This window comes from Platichthys flesus, chromosome 9, assembly GCF_949316205.1.
Source record: "Platichthys flesus chromosome 9, fPlaFle2.1, whole genome shotgun sequence".
Classification (NCBI taxonomy): Eukaryota; Metazoa; Chordata; class Actinopteri; order Pleuronectiformes; family Pleuronectidae; genus Platichthys; species Platichthys flesus.
Genome location: NC_084953.1, coordinates 6,489,714 through 6,513,750, shown reverse-complemented (window position 1 = coordinate 6,513,750; position 24,037 = coordinate 6,489,714). Strand labels below are relative to the sequence as shown.

The 24,037-nt window shown below is 44.5% G+C and overlaps 1 protein-coding gene across 1 annotated transcript in view; it reads left to right on the top strand.

The window, feature by feature from the left end:
* Positions 1 to 1,790: 1,790 nt before the first annotated feature.
* pde4ba (phosphodiesterase 4B, cAMP-specific a) overlaps positions 1,791 to 24,037 on the top strand; it is a 107,284-nt gene continuing 85,037 nt past the window's right edge. The window contains exon 1 of the mRNA XM_062394740.1: positions 1,791 to 2,678. Coding sequence (XP_062250724.1) covers positions 2,461 to 2,678 — 218 coding nt within the window. The 5' untranslated portion in view covers positions 1,791 to 2,460. The remainder of the gene's footprint in view (positions 2,679 to 24,037) is intronic.

The following is a 24,037-nucleotide window of genomic DNA, read 5'->3' as shown; positions in this document are numbered from 1 at the left end:
TGTTTACAGGTGATTTCTGGTCATTATCACTTTCTTTCTTATAATATATTTAGCAGCAGCCTTTGGACTTGTGGGTCTTTTTCTATATGAACTTCTCTTTATCCGTGCTAATGGCTGTTGTGAAGTCTGCTGGTTGGTTAGTCAGTCACCCATGTTGGCTGTAACAGGCAGGAACTCTTACTTGGATGTTCATGCTCCCCAGAGGTTAAATCTCTCTTGAATTTGCCCATCCTCTGACTCTTCCTGCTACAAACACTTTTTGCTCTTAGTGAACTGTCTCATAGCGCCTCCAGCAAGTTATTTTCTTTTTTACTTGGTTTTGGTGTACCTCAATATCTACAGACATTCCTCCAGACTGTGTATAGGAGCATTTTAACATCTTAATAATGCACCCTTAAAATACCAGTGTAATTGATTGATTTAAGACCAGGTTCCTGTTGGTTAACTGGTTCGTGTCAGAGCCGGAGCAAGAGCAAGGGTTGGGCTCTCTCGGACATTTTATCAGGGGGCTGAGACTCCGGAGCTCAGTGCATCTCTAAAAGCAGCTTGGACAATTCACTAATTCCTTAGCTCAGTGTGCAGTGTTTGATTTTTCTGTTTGCCAGTGAAGCTTTAATTATTTGTGCTAGCGTAGGATAGACAGGATGGAGACGGGCCAGGGAATGCCATGCATCACTGACTGATTTCAACCCCCAGCGCTCCTCATGACGCCTCGTCTTACTACAAGTGTTTCCTCCTTTTCATATACTGTACAAGCTCGGAAAAAAGACTATTTTCAATGGGTTTATTGGTGGGCGTGCTGTGAGGAACCGCTTGCTTGCTTCGATGTTTCACAATCGTCAGTGACTCACAACCAAAACAAATCGGCCCCCAGAGCCGACGAGCAAATGCTCACATTTCAAATACTCGTCACGCTGCCATTCCCCCTCTTCTGATGTTCCTTTCGAGATTTTCCCTTCGCAGTCTCTCGACCTTCTCGACGGATTGCCCCTCTCTCTCTGTGTCTTCTTTTCATCCCTCAGGAAAGCTGTGTGTGTGTGTGTGTGTGTGTGTGTGTGTGTGTTTGTGTGTCCACATGCTGTGGCAATCTCACGGTTGGATTGTTTCCATTCAGACAGAATTATGGATGAATGAAAGTTTGAGTGTGTGTGAGAGAGAGAGAGAGAGAGAGAGAGCGAGGGGGGATGTTGGTTAGATTGTGATGGAATAAACTTTGTGTAGTAAGTACACATGTTTTTATCTACTGGCACAGTTGCATGCCTGTGTGTTCATTTGAATCGGTTGACCTTTGCGCGGTGTCTGTTTCGGCCCATTACGCTGTTTGCGTTTATCTCCTCTCCAAATTGCCTTTTCTTTTTTCCTTGGCCTGCACTCACCAGTCTCCTGCCTCGCTAAAGGTCACCACATCATCAGCAACACAACCGCAAATCCCGGCTAAACAAAAAATAAATAATGAATCTGACAACCTGTTACCGGGCCTGCCCGCCTGTCGTCACCACAGCCACCGGCCAATCCTGGATAGGGGGAGGCGTGGCCTGGGCTGGCTGCGTGCCTGCTCTCAGCTCCTTGTGTATATTCTGAATGAAACAGCCAGTGAAGCATTTGCCTCGCACGCTGCGCTGCACTCTGCCGTGCTCCGCTCGCTGCTCTGCCTCTGCGAGTGAGGGGGAATCTGACTGGAGGCTCAGCATAGTGGGAGTCCCTCTCTGCCACACCGGGAGTGCCTTTGGAAGGTGTTGGTGGTGGGGGGGGGGTTGTTTGCAGGGAGAGGAGGTTCAGTCAAGCAGTGATGGATGCAGGGAAAGCAAGACAGGAGGAGGCAGAGAGCAGTTTTCAGCCCTTCTGAATCTCTAGGGAGATCCTCCAACATCAAGCTGCCTTGATGGACTGAGGCTGAAGACCTGGTTACTGGGTTGTGTGCGTTCAGCAGAAACCAACTGTGTCCGAGAGACAGAGGGACACAGGGACACCGGGACAAGGGGAGTGATAGAGCGCTGCAGGGGTGTGCACCTAACAGACAGAAGAACCAGGAGGGAGATGGAAGAGGAGCCGTGTTGAGAAGAGGAATTCTCCCGTCTAGGAAGGAGCTGAGCGTGACCCTGCTGTGGGTTAAGCTCCACCGAGAACCTCCGGTGAACAGAGGACGATCAGGAAATCACGGTGTATGAGCCGAAAGAAAAGAGAGGGAGAGGGCACGACTGCCGGCTGGATAATCCCTAAACCCCTGAAGAACGGGGGGACAAGGGGAAAGACGAAGGGTACACACAAACACTGAAAAGGTATGTGTCATCTGGCCTGGGTCCATTTGTGTGTGAGTTAGCCTCAATTTGACCACCACAACTTCCTCTCTGTTTCTGGACAAAACAAGAGGAGGACAGGTCGTGCATGACCCACTGGTGGGACTGAATTTGACCGAGGAACTAAGTCTGCCTCACAGAGCTGAACCCACTGCCCGCGGAGATGTCGTCCAACGAGCTGAGCGTCGAGATGGACTCCTGCATCCGGACGTTCAAGGAGCACATGCACCTGGAGCTGGAGCCTCCCAAGATGCCGGGGGGAGGGAAGAGGGGCGCCACGTCCCCCAAGCTGTCGCCGAGAAGCTCCCCGCGGCTCTTCCGCAAACTCATGGTCAACAAGAGCATCCGACAGAGGCGGCGCTTCACCGTGGCTCATACCTGGTAAGGCCTGGGGTCGAGGTGACGGTTGGGGTCATTGGAAAAAATAATGTGAGGAGGGGGAGCAAGGGGGGAAATAGGTTTGAGGAGGAGGGAATCGGGGGGGGGGGTGCATGCAAGGTTGTGACAACGCTGTGACAGTGCATGAAAGTAATGGAAGAGTGGAAGGAGGTGGAAGGAAATGGGAACCAGCTGAGACATAATGGGGTTAAACTGCCGGGGAATTGGGAGGGACGGAGGTGGGGGGTGTGGGGGGGGATATGAATGGTGACAGCAAGGAAGAGTGAATGGTTGGAGAAAGGAACAAGGGTGAGAGCTGGGACATGGGACAGAGTCATGTGTGAGAGGAGATGGAGATGAAGAGACAAACAAATGAGGGGAGTGAGGAAACATAACTGGGGGGGGGGGGGGGGGGGGGGGGGGCGAGAGACGGATGATGAAAACAACATGCAGGGTTGGGGGGGGTTCTCTCCTGGTGAGTGGGGTCAGAATGATGTGGCTGCTCTCTGGTGATTTGTCACTGGGTTAGACAATAACATAATAGAATAACATCATATTCAGCAATCTGCCCCGTCCTCCATTTTGATGTAGTGTATTGCGGACCTGTACCTGGGTGACTTGTGGGTTTGTCTGTGTGTGTGCGTGCAGATCAGTCCTTGTTTTGGATGGCTGCAGTGATGTCAGGGGCTTTATGTAACCCCGGTGGCTCTTAACCTTTTTGTGGTTCACAGGCCCAATCAAACAAATGGATGTGAACGTAACGCTCAACACACAGAACGTAATCCCACTTTGGTTAAACGACTGTAAATCGGACATTTGTCTAAAAAATCATATATCTTCATAAATGTTTCTTTTTATAAACCCTGTTATTTAATTAATAATAAATTAAATACTTTCCCTCAGCCACTTTGCATGATTTTTTAGCCCCAATTCCCCCCTCTCCCCCTCCCCCCCAACATGTACTGGGACTCTACCTCATTATTTTAGGCTCTATCCCCGCTGTGAAGGGAGGGCTTGCTGTGTTATGCAATGTATGGATTAGAGGCAAAGGGAAAGGAGCTGCTGTGATTTGACTACAAAAGCTTCAAGGTGACTCTTGTCCCTCGTAAAACCAGCAGTGAAATTTGCTCACATTAGTCCGGCAGTGGCAGACAGGGGATGTTGTTGTGTTCATTATTGAGTGAGGCTCGCAAAGGCGATAAAACCCACGTCCGTAAAAAGGAGGAATTAGCATTTGCCCACTAATGTGTACACACAGGTTAGTGGTAACACGATATATCAGTGCTCGTCACATGGGCCCAGGTCAGAAACATTAGGCTCTGTTGTGGGACGGAGAGGAAATGAGCTCCGATATCAATCTTCTACCCTGAGCTGCCGTGATGGCAAAGAGATAACGTGTGCCTTTGTATTTTTTTATCTGTGTGTTTATGCAAATGTGGAGGTTTTGTATTCGCAGATGTATATATTTTTGGATGCACTTATTGCATTAATAATGGGAGTTTATTCCCCTTCCTCTCCTCTCTCGACGTATAGCCCATTTCTGTTCAAAGAGAGAGGGGGGTCTGTGGGGGTTGGGTGGGCACAGGATGGAAAAGGCAGAAGGGGAAATTGCTTGATTTAGAAATCCTTAAAGTCTCATGCGTCTGCCTTGTTTGTTCCACACGGGCTCGAACCAGGGGACATGGCAACACCCATTACAGCCATTAACCGCCAGTCCAGCCCATTAACGGCCACGTTCAGGATAAAGTGTCCTTGAGCGAGGCACTGAGGACTCGCTGCTCACTGACTGTAATATTCTAGGAGTGACAGGTAAAGAGCTAAAGAGAGCAAGTAACCATAAAGAGCCCAGAGGGAAACATCAACAGCCAGAGGGGAGGGTTGAAATTTAGGCCGGGTGGAAAGATTTCAGATAATGGCACCGGGACCAGGTTTTTTATTTATTTTATTAGGGAAACATTACATTTTAGGGTAAGGCTTTATTTATAAGGACAATGCGCCCACATGAGTCAAAAATCTGTAAATGTGCCACATATTTTTCGACAGCCGGCTGTAATTCAACTGCAAGCCTTTGGCACGATGTTTTGAGATCCATTTTGTTAATAAAGATGAGTAATCAGAAGGATTAGAAAATTAATCCATGCGCTCTTTTTCTTTTCATGTCAGTAAATGGGCTTCTCGTTACAGCCCTAAAATATCATCAACCCCTTTGCCTCAAAAATCACATTTCCTGGGAATATATAGGGTATCACCACTTCTTTCTTTCCCAAGTGTCTCTTCACCTGAGCTGAACCTTGGGAAAAGATGCTGATTTCTAAGTTTTGGAAAGAGGGGGGTTTACAAAACATATTGCACTTATTCTCACATATTATCAATACAAAATAATATTTCTATTTAGGTTTAAAGCCAATTATAAGGATTTAGCAGTGACACCATATGAGGGATTGCTACAGTATTTAAATCAACCGTGTTCAAAGAGGCTTTGATTGATTTTTATGATAATATCTTAATTGAATGACCTCCTAACCTGCAGCTCCTCTCGGCCTTCCAGTCCTTTATAGAGTCAGCTCATTTGTCAAGAAATGTTTGAATAGAACAATTAGCATTTCACAAGAAAAAGCATTTAATTGAAGAAAATCAGACGAGGTCAGAAACAGTGTGTCAAGCAGAACTCTTGACCTGAAGAAACTACTGGATAAGAACAATCCTAATATCATATTATCATTTAGCAAATAATCTGTATTTCTCTTTATCTGGACTCAAATAAAAGTGTTTAAATGTTAGTGGACACAGACTTTCCCAGATTTACTCTCGTCATTAAATATTACGAAGATGATCGAACCAGACAGACTAATGTTCCACCTTTTCGTTTTCTCTCCATCTTTCTGTCTGTTCAAGGACTTTCTTTTATTTCTTACTGTCTGGATTTTCAAATGAAAATCTGTGGCCAATCCTGAATCCAGAACATGCAGCAACTTTTCCAAACTTGAGTCTAAATTCCAAACTGGTTATTACTCACAGTATCATTATTTGGCTCTGCTGTGGACCAGTCACTGGTGAACTCCTGACCTACTGGCATCAGACAATGATTCTTCTGTGGGAGCAGTTCAGCTGCTCGTCTGTCTGCCTCTGCCTTTTACCCTCTCTTTCTCTCTGTGGTTGTCTTTCCCCAACTTTCTCTCTCTCTTTCTGTCTGTTTCTCTTTGTGTGTCTGCCTTCTTTCCCTTTTCTCTTGCAGGCATCCCTTCCTCTTTCCTCCTGTGTGTCTCTTTCCCTTCTTTGCACTCCAAAGCGCCACATGATGTAAATGTTTGATGGCCTCGCGGAGGCAAGTGACTGCTCTGTTTTCCACTCACACAAAAAGCACATTAAGGAGAGAGAGGGGGATCGGAGGGAAGTAAGCTACCGCCATGGGAAAAGGAAGAGGGGAAGAAGAGGGGAAAAGGAAAAGGATAAAATAGGAATAAAAGCTCTTTCCTCAGCAGAAATCTTGACATTTAATGAATCTTGTAAATAAATGCAAATGTAAGTGATAAACATTACCAAACACCCGTCTAATGATCATCACACCTACATATTTGTGAAATGTAAAACACCTCAGCCTGTTTTTATTCAGCTTCCACAATAGAAACCTGTGCTCACTTGGATTATGCTGATCTCGGCCTCCTCCTGTGTGTTGATGCCCATCAGAGACTTTCAGGGGGGCAAAGCGACACCGGAGAAGGCAAGAGGTGGAGGGACGAAAATGCACACGCAGTCTATTTAGAGAGGAGGGAGACACGTAAATAGAAAAAGCAGAGCTGGTTTACCACATTGGGAGTCAGGCCCGGCACAAGTCGCTCTGCACAGACGGTTATTTACCTCAGTTTAAATGTCAAACTAAATATCCATCTTGCAGCCGCCGCCCGACCAGCGCTCTGTCTGCTATTGATTTGTGTCTGTCCTCCACTCACGCTGTGACTCACCCCAAATCCCCTTTATACGAGTGTCAGGGAAGGATGGACGTGATAATTGCTGATGCTTCAGCCGGCGTGTTTGTGCCAACTGCTCATTTCACGACACAACAAATGGCTCAAGGGTGTATAACATGTTTGAGCTCTCATTATTAATTCTAATATTACTTTAATCATGATTGCTTAGTGACTCTCCTTCTGGGCCGACATCTATTACAGCTCGACATATGTCATGGTAAATCTTAACATGGCTATTTTCTTTGGTTACAGGATAAGTTATGCTAGATCTCACAGAGGAAGTGGTTCTCTGCAGAGACACTAATCTGTGTGTATACAGTAAACATCCGAGTCATCTCATGACAGCTCTGCATGGCCAAATTTACCAAAACAGCGTGGGCTCTGCACTTAATTCTGTGGATGTTGCTACTGATTAAATAAATCCCTACAAAGATCACAAAGACATTCAAGCCTTTATGTCACAAAGCCAGAACTTTCCCAAAAGACATATTTGGGGCTTTGAATCTTCCAAACCAATGATCAGTGAATGTTAGCATCTAGGTTGTATTAACATCAGCCATATTAGATAAAGGAAACTTGTATCAAGAGGATTAAGCTGTTCCATTTTTCAAACTGAGAAACCAATTGCCTTTGGCATATATGACATTTGACTTGTGACAATGACAATGTGTGCTGGGAGAGGAACAGACCAGTAATGGTCTCATCGTGGGTAATGAGGCGACCATTACAGGTCCGTCCCACAAATGAGCTGAATGGATGGAATGTTCCTCCGAGTCCTTTTTTGAGTCACTGATAAATTTGGTGATGTGGACAGTGATTCAGAGGTCTGCAACCAGGCTACTCCTCCCCCCTCCTCCTCCTCCTCTTCCTCCTCTTCTACTGCGTAACTCGGTTCAGCGACCTCCTTCTCTCTCGCTCTGTACTGTCTCCCTGTACTGAACCAGCCGAGCAGAAAGTGAACTATTACGGATGGGTGAAGGAGTATGATGGCTCAAGGTTGTGTATGTGTGTGCGCGTGTGTGCTAATATGTTGGTGTGTCATTATCTTGGGCGGGATTTAGCTTTAAAGGGGTTCAATCTCTTCTGACAAGTCCCACATGACATGTTTCACACCCTTTTACATGTTTACAGCACTATCACACCCTCGGCTTATTCATTTCAAATTTTGCTGACGTTCATTTCATAACTGCTCGGTAATGACATGATCGGGCCTGGCTGCTGGTTTACATCCTCCTCCTCCTCCTCCTCCTCCTCCTCCTCCTCCTCCTCCTCCTCCTCCTCCTCCTCCTCCTCCTCCTCCTCCTCCTCCTCTGATAAAGCAACACGAGGGAGTCAACAGTTTCACGTTAAGAGCCATTGAGATTTTAACGATGTGAAACAACTCCCTGACGTTGACACACACACAAATACACACACACACACGGCAACTTAGCTACTTCATTAACTGAAGCGGTTTTCCAGTTTGTGAGTGAGCAGTGGCAAAGGGCTGATGGGAAGGTAACCGCTGCTTCCCCTGGGATGTCTTGGTGGTTGCTTCAAGCTACTGTAAAGGACATACTGTACAATGTACTTACACTGCTGTCACTTTGAATTTAACTGATGAAGTGAAGTGCTTGTCATCCCCAGCCACTGCCCCCTTTGTACTGCCTTGTATACGGTCGACCATGGCAGCCATGCCTTTAAATGCTTTTTCCCCAGTTACTGGATTTCCCCCTTTTCCCAGTGGTAAAGCCTGAGCAGTTAACTGTATGTTTACCTCCTGCAGTCGTGTCAGAGACTAAGGCCGTCTCTCATTTCATTTGCAATCACGTTATGTTATCTTTAATTATTGTAAAACCATTTATTACTAGCAAAAATAATGTCCGAGATTAATTCTCAGTTGGATCTGGTCTAAAGCAGCCATTGAATATTTCATAAAGTCATTTGATTAAACATAATGATGAATCATCATGCCAGGTCTAAGATGTCAGCGATGAGGTTAAGGTCATTTTATCCTTTAATATAATATTTAACAGGACGGACTCAAAAGCAGGTACAACATAGTGATTAGTGGAAACGTGTGGGATTGGCTTCAGCTGTTGTTGCTATGCTTGGAGCTGCAGGCAGTTCTCGTGGGGGTCTCGGGAAAACCTGTGGCCTTTAGCACCGGCGTTCAGGAAACATTGGAAACCCCATTCGTCTTCATTATATTCCATGCTCATCCTCTCTCCTTCTCCCTCCTCTCCCCATGCTCGTCTCTCTACATCCCCCCACCCCCATCACTCCTGCCATCTAGCCTCCCATGATGATGATGTCACATTTTGGAATGATATTTAGGAAGCTCCAGAGGCAACATCTCTCTCTTCATTTTGAAGCCGTTCAAACAGATTATTTTTAGCTGATTTCATCATTTTAGTGCTGGTTTCGAAAAAAGGCCAACCACTTCTTTACAACATTTACCCTCTTGTTTAAATCTTTTGGACAGGGTACAACCGATTTGCTTTTCCCCCAGAGATACACGTCATTCTCACGAAGCGAGGGGCAACTGGAAAACGGCAGCTGGAGAGACTGAGGCATTGAACCAGAGCATTTAGCTGTCATTTCAGTTCAGAGGTAGATAATGGGTTTATTTTATATGTCGAAAGATCACGCACCTATTCAGACTGTGCTCTTATGCTTTTAAGGGCCGAATTTTGCCATTATAGCGTATTGCCTCACTGTGTAACCAAACAAATGTGTGTGTGTCTGTGTGTGTGTTTGCGACGTGCATACCTCCATCGTGTGCGATTTATCGATAACTCATGATAGTGCGTGTCCGTGCCTTTTGTGTGTTTGTGTGTGAAGTACCAGCTGTGTATTCTTTTCAGCCCATTCAGACGAGCACAAGCGTTCATCACTAACAGGAGCTCGGAAAGCGCCGTGTGTACGAGCTGAAGTAAGCAGAACGCAACAGTACATTTCCTCTCTGCCCCCCCCAACACACACTTTGCTGTGTGCCCTCTAAGAAAGAAGCAGCGATTACTCTCCACTTGATTGCTGTCTGTCACGCTGACTCAAAGGAATTGTGGCAGCATCCTAGTTTTCTCTTTTTTTTCAGCTGGCAACAATGTGCAGCGATGCACAATGAGGCAGAGCTGCATTGTGCTTTATCTTATCCAATGAGCGCAGAGCCGCTGCATTGGGAAACCGGAGTTGTTGCAGCAGAAGTTGTTTCAGTTGAGCACAGATTTGAAATGAGAAAGAACATTTTGTCCCTTCGCGCAGACTCGTGACCCGGTGACCTTTGGATTTTATCAAGAAAACAGGGCCCAGGTTTCTTAGTTATGATTTTTTGTATCAGTGAAATTAATCGTATTCTAACTTAACGAGGTCAGTGCATCAGATTCAGTTTTTAAAATGTTGTCGTCTATTGTTTTTTCACCTAACACACAGTACACACTGGGATCTTCCTATATAACTGTATATAACCGGATCTACATACTGTATGTCTATATGATAAACAAACTTAAACTTCAAATGTTCATACATACAACTTGCCTTCCACTCACCAACTCTACTTACCTTTATTTGTGGTTAAATTATTCCCCTGTATATATTTGTGAATTCTCCACAGTCCACCACTGTAAATATTGTTATAGCATATAGATATATATAAAGATATAGCGTGAGTTACTTCTTTACACTTCTGTGGGCTACAAACTGCATTTCATCTGCATTGTTCTTTTGCTCTGTACAATGACAATAAAGTTGAATCTAATCAAATCTACATCTGGCTCAGACAACACAGTGTTTTTTCAACCAGGAACAGTTGTGTAACTATAATATTTAAACTCTCTCCGACTGGTTGTTAGAAGGAAAACATTCATCTTCAGTTGGACCTCATCAAAGCCAAACCTGAGGGTACGCTGAGGCTTAAGGTGAATCTATGGCAGTACTATGAAAGCCATGTGATAGAGTTACAGTGTTAAACTTCAAATTATATGAACATGTTGTTTTTAAGTCAAATAATTACCAATTACACTGTTGAAATTTGGATGGAAACAGTGTCTGTTAACTGTCTGGCTCCAAGGTGCCCTGTGCGAAACACCATCTATCAACAGGATCCTCTGTGTTTGTGTCTGATAAACAAGCTTTTGGCAACACATTCACACATTATCACATCTTCATCGGTGTTGTCATGTCGTCATCTTTATCTACTTCCTCTTTCTCCTCATGATCATCACTGCCACATTCCTCATTTCCTGCACCGTGTGCTGCACACATCAGTTCCCTCTGCCTTCACCAGTGCCGAGCAAGTGCAGCAATCTATACGTGTGTGTCTTAACAGAAGAGTGTGTGACTCTGTGCATGAACAGTAAGTCCATCTGTGCCTGTGATTTCTATGTGTGCGCACGTCCCCTGTCTCCTTACATCACTGTCACCAGATGCAGGCCTACGGGGAAACCACCGCCCACACACTCTCTGATATGCAGTATGAGATGCTATGTGTGTGTGTGTGTGTGTCTGTGTTACACATTGATGTAAATAAAATTGGACTTATGGAAGGGTTAGTGTGTGTTCATGCATGAGGATTGGTTGAATTGTTTGTGTGTTTCCCAGTGTGTGTGACAGAGACACCAAGTAAACAACAGTTTTGACACAACATAAAAAAAACAAAGATTTACTATTATTGAATTTGTTGCCTGATAATGTTTTCCATTTGCAGAAGCTGTGTTTTATTAAAGTGCATCCTCTTCCTCATTGGATGAGACCCTTGTTTACAGCTGCTCTGTTGAAACACTTTATCGTTACTAAGACATGTCTCTTGCGTCAAATATAAAGAGAAGAGGCAATATATCTGCTAACAGTGGTAGAATTGTTTGTTTTCATTTTACCTGCAAGCGCCCACAGTATTGTTCTGCTCGAGGAATCTGATCCTTGAATTCTTATTTCATCAAACTCCTTCATCTTGTTTGTTTATAAAGTAAAACAAATTCCAAATCTCTTTAGAGTGATGTCCCTTAGAGGTTGTCTTTTGTGGTGCACCGTGCAAACCAAATCCTCGATGTGACATAACGACAGGTCACAGTGAATTTTGTTATATTTTGAGGTGTTCGATCTTTTCCATTATCACCACTGTGCACACACAAAATGGTCTGCTTGTTTACGAGCGATAGTCTGAAATGTCAGAGGTCAAGTGTTAACACGTTTCCTCTTTTTACGGCCTGTGGGTCTGTTAAGTGATGGAGACCTGAGGGTCACAGAGCGCCATGTGGCCACAGTCCACGCCGGGTTGTAGGCATTCAAATAATCTGTTCAGAGGCCGCTGTAAACAACTCTGTTAGGAATGGGCTGTTTGTTTGCCCTGCGGACTTGCTGTTGATCTGCAGGCCGGGTGGGAAGGGTCGTACAAATGATGGGATGGGTTTGGGGGTGGGGGGGGGGGGGGGGGTTGGATGAAATAGGCCAATTTACTTTCTTTTTGGGAGAAACACTGAATCCCACTGATGCAATAGAATTGTGTGCATTCCTGAAAGAGCGCTAAATCCCGGCAGAGGGGTTTTATTTTATTTCCGGAAGGTTCCTGCAGCTGCGGGTATCCAAACTGGAGAAAATAAGTCTTTCAGGTGGGTGGATGTGTCAAGCATATATGTGGATCAGGATAATGTCAGAGCCGATTGGTGCATCTCTACTGTGCAACAAGTAAGTGGGACCTTGCAGAAACCTGACCTGCTGAATCAGTTGTTGCCCTTATGGTGAACCTGCCATTGTTTCGTAATGTTGAACGTATCTTGTTTCCAAATCGCACCAAATTCGACACTGCACTTTCTTGGGACCTTGACAATTCCCATGCCAAGTGGGAAGCCGATGAGATGAAGGGTTCCTGAGATACGTGAGCTACATCCTTGTGAAAGTCACCTTCTCTCTCTCTCTCTCTCTCTCTCTCTCTCTCTGTCTCTCTCTCTGTCTCTCTCCTGCCTTCGTGTGCAGACAGTAGCTGCGTGTCGGTTCCCATAGGTGTGCTCATTTTGTCAGAAGACCCGTGGCCACTCTCAGATTTGTGTCCCACTTCAAGCTGACCCCCCCGGTCTACGTTGTCCCTGGAGGCAGCAGGTTCTGTTTGGGCCGTTCGTGCAGATATTGACGTGTCAGTCAGGGATTTGTGCGTCTGACTGTCTTTCTAGAATAGAGTCTTTTTTGCTTTTCAATGCCTCCAGAGGCTGAAGACTTCTAATTTATCTGTGTGTCTCTCATGTATTTTTCCACCTGCGGCCTCCCCCCCCCCCCTCTCTCCATCATGTCTGTCTCATGATTAAGACTTTGTTTGCCTTCAGTCCATCTCTGTTCATTATCCTCATTAGCTCTCTAGTAACACTTGTTTAGTTAGTGTCATGTTGATTTACACACACGCAAACAGTGAAAGGCCTTTTCATATACTGGTCTGACTTCTTTAAATGAGCCGCCTGCCCTACGTGTGGACATGAGTGTCTTTTTGTGTATTTAGATGTCTTTTTCGTCTGTGCGTTGTCAGTCCCTAACATTCACATGTCAACACACATCTGTCCCAAACATATGGACTAGTATGGTGCCTTCTAAACCTTTTAGAAGTTTGAGGAGATTGTTATCAACCATTTATTTTATCGATCCCTCATCGACACACCCGCTTGCTTGCTGTGAAATTTCCTGCTCACATGGGCTCACTCTGACATTTTCTGGACATTTTACTCGGCAGGAAAATGTCCAGAAAACATAAGAAAGTAAGTTGGACATTTTTATTCTCACATACAGCCCCTGCGGAGCAATTTAGTTAGATGTCATGAGGCCATCACGTGTCTGAAAGCAGCTTCACACTCAATCAGTGGACAGAATGGACCAGCTCAGTCCTCCCAGGGAGGGAGGGGCCTTCCTGTCTCTCCACTTGATGGAAACATCATAACTCAGTCGCGTGTGGGGAAGACTTCATATTGGAAAACATTCCAGGGGGCACAGTGGAAATCCACAGACATAAATACACGCCATGCATACAGATAAACATGCTGGTATAGTGGTAAACTGTTCACAGAGACACACACACACACACACACTAACACACACACACACACACACACACACACACACACACACTGAGAGCATACAGATTGATGGTGGGGGAAAAATTATACAGATTAGGAAATTTATATTTGGAACTTAATGGAGAAGTTAATGAGGAAGACATTCCAGTGGAGGAGTATTGCCACACACTAACACACACACACAAACACACACACTCACTCACTCACACACACCATCATTTTAATTGGCATGACAAATGGTCGGCTGGAATAACTATTCAGAATCCGTGGCCTAGAAAACCCCTCTAAAAAGTTTTGGTTATAGTTTGTTCTCTTCGCGTCTTTTCCTGTTCTGATTTATTTGTGTCTCTAACACTTCTTCTCTCTGCCTCACGTCCATTGGGTGCTCGAAATCTACAAAGTTATCACAGGCCTAAAATAGCATAAATGGCAGGAGACCTCATAAACTGTATTATACTACATTTTTTACTAGATAGACTTATTATCTTTTTGAAAAATGACCTTTTTGCATGTCTCTGTGCGGGGCTATTATTATCAAGGTGTATCTGTTTATGTATTTCTCTCTTTATCGGGCCTCCCCATTAGCTCATTAACCGAGACTCTTCCAGGAGTCCTCCCACTCTGTTTCCACTTTCACACGTAACCTTTCCGATTATTCCAGTGGGCATCGAGCTCTGAGCCAATGAGCCTGGCATTTGAAGGTCAAACGTGCAGAAGCCCGGTGGAGTCGTGAACCTATGATCAGACTAAAGAGCAGTGGAAAACAGAACTGGATCAAACACACACATTAACATGTGTGTCTTATTACTGCAAGGAATCAGTTGGAATCCCTGAAGCACAGAGACAGTTTCCCCATTGTGGACTTTTAAACTCCTTTCTTAAAACCATTTTTTTCCATGTGTGCTGTAATAATCTTCATCTTCAATAAGACAAAATAAGATAAACTTGAATTCAGTCCCTCGTTAATGAAAAGACTTGTTGTGCTCACATTAGTTGCAGTTCCACTTCAATTAGCAAAAAAGACTTACTTTAGAAACAATACATTTTTGTTTTGGAGACAAACAACATGTTTTTGTGCAGCCTCACAAAAGCTGTCAGAGCAAAGTGTCTTGGGAACAACGCGGAGAAATAAAAATGTTTTTGTCCTTTTCAAATCCAGCACAAAGCACAGCTCTGTTTTAAAGGCCAAAACACAACGCAAACCTCATTTTAATGTTCTGCGTGAGTAGGGTTCTTAAAAATGAACCTCTGAATTTAAGGCCTTAAAATGTAATAGTTAGGCTTTCACTTTGCATGGGAGGTCAGAAAAACTAAACAACTGCCAACACAAAGTTCCATACTCACGTCGTCATCAGAGTCTGCCCCCTGCAGGTCTCACTGTGTACTAACGATGCTAACTCCTTCAATTCGCATGTCAACATTAAAATCGCTGGACTTTACACGTGATAGCTTAGCATCAGTCAAAGGAAAGCAATGAAGGAAAAGTCCGAGAAGCTCAGATTAATGAATGTGGCATCGTTGTTCCAGACACACAAATCTTCAGTCATTTTCAGACTCTGTTTTCCTCCGTATCCTAATATTTTATAACAAAAATAATCTTAGACAATTTTCGAATGCAAGCAAAATACACAGAACAGACCCCCTGAGTGTTGTGTATATTAAGTATTCTGCAGTCAGACACCATGCAGAGGCCACAAAACCCCCTAATCTGTCACCGGGTGTCGTCTCAAGGTTGGAGACAAACTGGCAAAACAACAGATCAATAAGACGAGGGACAGCAGGAGAGCTGAAGGAGGCAGGTCAGGACTTTTCAAACAAAGTACAGGAATGTCATGTCACTTGTTTTCAGCCTGCGTTTGTCTTTTTCTTGCCGTTTTTCATCCTTTCTTTTTTTTTCATCAGTCTGCTCTGAAGTTTCTCAGCTGAGATCATTGCCACCGAACAGTCATGAGGAAGTTGTGGAACATCCTGCTCGATGTGTTGATGTGTTGCTGTGTGAGTGTTCCCGTAATTCAAAGACGATAATGTCAGAAAGCTGTCAGTTGTGTTAACATTCTGCTTTGCCTCCTGTAACGTCCTCCTTCTTACGTCTCGCTTACCAAGCTGAGTTCTGTGCAGATCCAAGAGTGCCGAGGAATAAATACCAAACATCACAGGATTAGGCCGCAACATTTTTAGCCCCTCTCTATATTTCGGAAGGCTTGATTTTACTGATTTCCTCTTCGGCTTAGCAGGATCTGGCTCTCAGCGACATGTTGGAGCTTAACCTCGTGCAGCACAAGTGGAGATCCAACACCGAGTTGGATCTCTGCCTTCCTGATGTACCGGCTGAGACTGTACGACCTGAGGTTTTCACCCATTTCTGTGAGTTTAGCTCTAAGATAACCTAAACCTAAGTTGTCTTGAGAATTAGACAAAACGATAGATACCACTCTCAACAGTCCAAGTCGCAAACCAGCAGGTTTCAATCTCACAATTCAACACATTTATAAATACAGTAATTTACCTCGGACACAGAGGTTATGTTTTCAACTCTGTCCGTCGGTTGGTTCACGGAAAAAGTCCTGAAAAACCTGGTGGAAGGATGCTACATGGACCAACAAAGAACCCTTTACATTTTGGGTGTGATACTGGATTTATTTCAACATGTTGACAGATGTTTGTTTTTTTACACTTTCCTCTTATATCCCAGGGGAAAATTAATTGATATTGAAAAATGTATGAATTCAAGGGGACTGGTGGGGCTCGGCTGAGATATTAACCCTGTTGGGTCGCGTTCATTTAATCTGTACAAAGTGAATTCAGGAAATCACTGAATCCACCATCTTTGGCTTTTTGAACAGATTAAACAATATTTTGGTGATCTGGCAGGTTTTGGGTCGTGGAGCTGAAAAGAAACGGCTTTGTGTCCCTTCACATAAAACCTTTGTTGTGTTTCCTTTTGCCTCCATATACTGTTGGCAGGGATAAAGAAAATCTGCTTCCCTACTAAACACAAAGAAATAAAGCTTTGATCACGTCCGGATTCCTTGTCTCAGATTCTCGCCTTTTATTGTGTTGACATTAGTTTGTTTGTCAAACACTTTGCAACAAGGCTGCAAATGTTTTAACAAGCTGCTAAACACTCCCTGTGTGTACGTGTGTGTGTGTGTGTGTGTCTGTGTGTGTGATGATAACGGACATGTGTGTGTGTTTGTTCGCTCAGACACTGATCCAGACCGTTTTGGCATGTGCCCTGCGTGTTCAACCGTGCCACATCTGACTGATAATTAAATCCCTGCTCTCTGCTTTTCCTCTTCTTTCCGCTCATCCTCGGTGACACTCCTCCTCCGCTCCTGTCTTTTCTCGTTATGCTCGTTTGCTCCCTTTTCCTCTCGCCCCGGTATTTTTCTCGCGTTTCCACTCCCTCCTTATTCCTCTGCTGTTGGTGTGTCACCGACAGCTTAGTGAAGCCTGCCCTGTAGTCATGACTAATTCAAAGCAAACACAGGCCTTTTTTTATATTTTCCTCTCTAATGCATGATGCGTCCATTATTCACACATCTTCGCAAAGATATTTCTAATAGCAGGCTCGAACACACAACAAAAAAACATACGTGAAAGCTTTTAATGTAACAGTGAATAAGATTCTGGATGTACGCAGTTGCCTGGAATTCCTGTTTTTATTGAAAACGGTAAACACTTTTGGCTTGGAGAGCAGATTGGACGACGCAGAAATGGAGCCAAGATATCCTGGCTCCAAACGCTGCTGTCCTGGGCATTAGTAACCACAGTCTGTGCAGCAGCAGTCGAGTGACAGAGCGGTGTGCTCTTGAGTTCCTGCAGACAGACGCCGGCGACCAATCGTGAGTCAGCCTCAGTTGTCAATCGTGACATTACAACTGATGAGCACTTCTTATAACAGAAGAATTAGCATTTGAACAAACATCAGTGTGATAGGAGCCACGAAAGTAAATTTATTTAACGTGTGCTTTGAATTTTTTTAGTTTTGTCCATGTCCCACGGTGCGAGCCACGGCGAATTCCTGGATCTGCCCCTTTGTCTGGATCCAGACCAAAAGTGTATCGGTTCTTCCTTGGTCCACGTCCGCATCCTTCCACCAAGACTCAAGAAAATCCCTTCAGTAGTTTTTGTGTAATCCTTCTGAAAGACTGACTGACTACATAACAACGCAAAGTCCTTGGCCCGAGGTAAAAACTCTTAAATCACGTACTTGTCCTTTTTTTGCAGAAGAGAACATAGAGAGATCAATTGAGGGCCTTTAAGGCTGAAACTGGTCTCTCTGTCCTCTTCGCTCTCAGACTGCTGGAGAGTCGAGGACACTGATTGGCACTATTAAACACATTACCTGCTCCTGCTATGCGGCGCAGCTGAGAGGATATTTCATGTAATCTCCCTCTTTCTCACTCTATTTCCCTCCACTTCCACCTCCTGCTCTCCACGCGACAATGGGCTCCCTCACTCGGCCGCCTCTCACTCCGATCCATCAGTGCGGCGCATTTGTTCAACCTGCTCATCGACTTCGCGTCGCGCGTGCTGCCTAATAACGGTTATCTTAATTGAAATCAATAGAGGGATATAGAACTGACTGTGGCCGGGAGGGACTGGGCCTAATGTATTTCCTGCTCCTCGGCTGCCTATCTGTCTCACAGTGAGCGTTTCGCCCCCAAAGATGGATTTACCTCAGAAAACCCACCAACAACTGGAATGTTAATAGATAGAGAACTTCGCCTGTGATATCCGTATATCATCCGTTCTCCTGCCTCGAGTGATGCTTCTCTAGGACTTGTTTTTCTCCTCGTGTTCTGGCCGTCTTTGGCAGTTGACAGAAGAGACAGACAGGGAAGATGGGAGGGAGGCGTGATGACATGCGACAAAAGGTTGGATGCCAGATTGGCGGGTACACAGTATGCGCCTGAGTCATCGGAGCCGCAGCGACACCTTCCAACCCCGCGGCTCGGAGCCACGTGCTGCAGCTCCAGGAGGAATAAGTGCAAGTGGCTTGTGCTTCTAACTACTCGATTAGATTCTGCTAACAGGGGCTAACAGAATCTTAATCTACAAATGTTGTCATAGGGAGTTGTGTATTTTAAGCCACTGTGTTTTAAAATAGGACTAGAAACCTAGAAAGAAAAGTAGATGTATTTGAGTTAATGTGGATTCAGGAAGGTGAAAATAACTTTGAGTTATCTTTGATAGTTTTAGAAGTGTAAACAGACAAATATGACATATTTCCGGTGGATTGAGCAGAGATTTGTGTAATTGATTTTAAGCGTCTACTCTCTCCTGGGCCTTGGCGGAGACATCGCGCTCTACTGAGTGACAACCGAGTTTCCTCTGTTGTCTTTAACGGTCCAGTTTTGTCGGTCCAACAGATTGAACCTGTTTGTGGGGACAGACCTTTAAATTAAACAGAGGAGTCAAACACGGTTGCGTGTTGGAGTCATTGAGTGTCTGCTGCTGGAAGGTGTTAATGACGGTGCAGGGTGGCAGCGCCCGGCAGCGAGTGAATAATCCCGTCCTGATGGGTTTGACAGTGAGGCTGATGGGATTTCTTTTTCTTTCAATTTTCAACACGGACATTGTCCCACAGATTATTTCTCCTGAATGTTGCTCCTCAACTCCACACCTTAAAAATTAACATATTTTTGTTTTGCTCTTAAGGAAGTGTGCTTAAATTGAATTAAGCTGTTATATAACTCCTCTTTGTTTCTGACAGAATGACAGCAGGGGCTTTAAAAACCTACTGAGGTGAATAAAGTTCAATAAACCAGAGTGAGTGCACCATTTGAATGAACAGATCTTGCTGACAAAGTCTTTATATGACCAGAATAATGGAAATTGGAAAATAATCAATGAGTAGAACTGTGCTCGGCTGGTCCTATGGATCCTCTGGCTGTGGCTGAGGATGGGTAGAGCAGTTGTTCTCCAACCAGAATGTCGGCAGTTCGATTCCCAGTCTTCCCCATCTGCATGCCAAAGTGCCTTGGGCTAGATGCTGAACCCCGAATGGCTCCTCATAGATGTTGAAGTGTCTTGATACGACAGTTGACCCTTACCAAACATTTCCTCCTCCGCTAAGAGGCCATTTCCTCCATGTCAGTGCGGTTGTTTCTTCAGAATAAACAATTCTATTCCAACTCCTGATCCCGATGTAAGAGGCAAAAGACGATCCTCAGATATTCCCCCTCAGACAATTATATATATATATTTATATAAGATAAAGTATGTGTATGGAAAAAACAACATGTCTGTTAAGCCTTCTACAAACATTGAGCACTAACCCTTGACTAAAGGGTCAGTCTCCTGTTTAAATAATGAATAGAAGTAAAACAGTTTAGAATTCTGGTTCCATTACAGATTAGCTGTGTGTGTTTTGTGAAAGTAGCTGTTGTCACACACACTGTGTTGAATGCACAGTCGTACAGACACACACAGTAAAGCCGATCTTTTTCTTCTAAGACTAACTAACCTCCTTCCCTTTCTCTCCGGTCTGCCCCAGTTGTTTTTTAGAATTGATCGGGTCAGTTTCCCTAGGACATAAAGACAAACTCAGTCTTCCATGTCTCTCTCCCTCTCTCTCTCTCTCTCTCTCTCTCTCTCTCTCTCTCTCTCTCTCTCTCTCTCTCTCTTTGTCTCTCTCTGTCTCTGCTTGTGTTTTTGCATAATGTCAAATGAATTTGCATCCTTTGTCAGCAGTGACGCAGGACGTCGCTGGGGTTTGGCTGATGTAAAGTGGTGGTGGTGGTGGTGGTGGGGGGGTCTTATTACCAGCTCGAGATGTGCGTGTCTGTGTGTGTGCTGCTATGGTACATGAACACATGCATGTGCACACTCTCTCTCTCGGCCTTGCATTTCAGGAGGATTAATTGTTTATTTGATTGCCATATGAACATTTTTTATCCTGTGTGTGTATACATATACACAAAATAAGTGTCACTTTGCATAATACATTCATGTGTGTGTGTGTGTGTGTGTGTGTGTGTGTGTGTGTGTATGTGTGTGTGTGACTTTTGACAAAGCAGCCTTCTGCTCACATTATGAGGTGATATGTCCCAAGGTGTTTACTCGCTTTGCAAAAGGTAACTGTTGTAAAACATGATCATAAGTAACGAGGATCATATATTTAAGTCCACATGTCAGTCAGGCTCTTTAGCATTATGATCTAGGTTAATAATGTTCTACACCAGAAATGGAACAGTGGGACGGTTAGCACTGCAACTGGTTCGACTACTGGTTCGAGTGTGAATAGATTCAACTGGGATTGGTTCCAGCTCCCCCAGTGACCCTCTACGGATAAGATGGTTTATATGTGATAAATGGATTGAGAGACATAATACAAACTTGATAAGAACCAGCGATCTGCGAAAAAAAAAAAGAAAACATTAATTTAAAATGATCAAAGCCAACAGTCATCCTGCAGCCAGTCAAATTGTGTTTTGATACGGGCTGATTGCGGGTTGAGACTTGATGACACATCAGGAAATGAGGTCAACACTTTACAAACACATCCAAGACACACACGCAAGGCACGCACACACTCACACAAGCTCCCAGCCAGCCGTCTCGGTGGATTTGCCTTTCACAATCATTCCCATGATCCTTCAGTTGTTGTCGGGTTCATGGGCAGTTTCTCCGCGTCTTTTGATAGGTCGGGCTGAGCATCTGCTTCTCTGAGGCCGATTGACACACCTTCATTTTCACTTGTTACGCTTCTTCTGATGTGAAATCACTGATCAGACCAACACATAATCGATGCATTCCTATCATAATAATCATAACAATAATGTTATAAATGTAATTTCTTTGAAATATAGAGCCAAAAACTATCATCTCTCCAAAAGGCCCTTAAAGAGTAATAGGGAAACAGATAATAAAATATATAAATTTGAATAATATCTCTTTTATTGGCTAAATTTGCTTCCAGTTCTAGATTTGGTTAATGGACATATTAATACAACCTGTTATATTTCATTGCTTACTTATTAAGTTTGCTTTCAGGATTACTTGTTATTAAATTCCTAGTGTACCATACCTCATGTGTTAATGACTAAAACATATTAATATAAACTGCACCCAGGTACATTTTCTGTAACATAGATTTCTGGATATAGATAGAGCCCCCCCCTCTCTCCACCAGTCCCTCCCCGTCTCTCCACGTGACAGGTGGCATGTAAGTGGTCAGGCGGTGACATGTGATCAACATGCAGGCGAGGGGACCGTTGAGTTTCAGGTTGGTTCACCGTCGTCCTCGTGACGTTTCGGCCCCTGACGGAAAATAATCAGTGAACCGCATCATTGTGTGCAATCAACGTGTGTGTCAGTGGTTTGTGTTTGTCCAGGCAACAGATACAGGTGTGTGTGTGTGTATGCATGTGTGTGTGTGTGTGTGTGTGTGTGTGTGTGAGCGAGCCGGTACAAGGGTGAAATGCCAAGGGTGGGACTATCTCTCTTTTTTTAATTCTGTCCACGGAGACGGCTACTGCTCTGTCTCCATGGCAACCCAAGGAGCAGGCACCTTGGATTTTAGTGTGTGTGTGTGTGTGGGGGGGGGGGGAATAGGGCGGGATGAATAGAGGTTCTCAGGTGACGTGTCACAGTAACAGTTTGCCAGGTGTCGTGTCTCCCAGCTTTCGATTTGTGTTGTGCTTCAACAATTGTCTTGGTCATCAACATTAATTGATGGTAAACTAATTGGATACTGTTTTTTTTCATTATTTTTATCATTATCCTAAATGAAATACCCATTAAAAAAGGCATTTTAATCCCACCTTATTTATTTTGCATTAGCGTGGAATCATTATAATTATTCTCAGACGTATATTTCATCTTTGGCCCCATCCACACTAATGTGTTTGAGTTTCCAAATGCATCACAATTTCTGATGCCTCCATTTCAAATTCACCTAGCTGCCAGTCTCCAGACCCAACGGACACACACACACAGACAAGCACGCACACACACACAATACAAATACACACACAATTTCCTGTCTCCCCTCTGTGGCAATTTTCTGACTCTTGGATCATCAGAGGAAATTGAATTGGCCCCTCGCTCGTCGGGCCCTTTGCTCCTGGAGTCTGAACAGAAGGGCAACAAAATGATTAACTGGACGTCACCACGGGCTATTTTCAGCCAAACCTCAAACATGCCTTTTCTGAGTTACTATATGTATGTCGGTTTACATTTGGGTTTTATATTCTGCTACAGGTCCGAGGTAAATATTGTACTTTTTATATAAACTTTAAACATTTAAAACTATATTTAATCGTATCTCAAAGGCTCATAATGGCCTTTTTTCTGGCAATTGATAAATCCTTTAGTTTAATTTCCTAATTTAGCAGTTTTTATTTCCACCTGAGCCACGAACACAATCCTCTCTCGATAACATTTAGGCTCTCATGGGGGGAGATAAGTTTTGGCCTTGTGAGATAGTGGTGAGGAAATATCCCATGATGCACTTTACTTGAGAGTTTCTGATGAATGAACTCAAAGTAAGTCGAGTGTTCTTCCTTTTGTTGGAGCACCGCTCTCCCTCCATTCACCCCGGGGGGATCCCAGACTCCACTTTTAAAACCACATGGCCTAGAAAAGTCTCAATATGACTTAGAACACTGCCACTGCACAGTCTGGCCTGGCCGAGGCTGGCGTGTGTGTGTGTGTTGTAATCAGCGTGTGCATGTGTTTGTCAGTGACCCTGCACTGTGTTTAAAGCTGACCTGTCTGCCAGCACCTTGTGTCGAGTGTGCGTGGCCTTGAAAGCCTCCGTGTGGCCGTGTGCTGCTCTGCCTGCTGGCAGCCGGTGTTCGGCTCTGGGGGAGCGAGCCCCTGCCAGCCCCTCGCCATCTGCCAGCGTGCTCGCAGCCCTCCATAGCGTGGAGCACAAACAACAGACTCCTCTGGAACACATCGGCACACAGGAACACGTTCAAACTCGCGCCTCTCGCTCATCAACATGCAGCGACTGCCGAGCATCATGGAACCGAGGGAGAAGATGATAAATGCCAGTGACTCCGAGCGGCCTTGATAGTCTAATGATGGTTAATAATGACAGCGAGGGTAATAATTTGCAGTCACCGAAGACGGCCAGTGAGGACGATGCAATTAGCGGCAGTTAGATGAGTCAGGTTGTCGTTGAGCCACAGTAAAAAACGGCTCCAAGTTCAAACTTAACTTGTGACACGAGCTCGCACAACGTCCAAAGAAGACAGACACGAATGGGCGAGACACAATCTCAGAAGACCCGAGCTGAAGACAAATTTAGCTCATGCACGGGCTGATGCGTGAATAATCAAAGACTTCCTCTCGTCTGCTCTGAACAGTTGGAAACCTCGGTGTCTCTGAAGCACTTAGGGTAAATCAT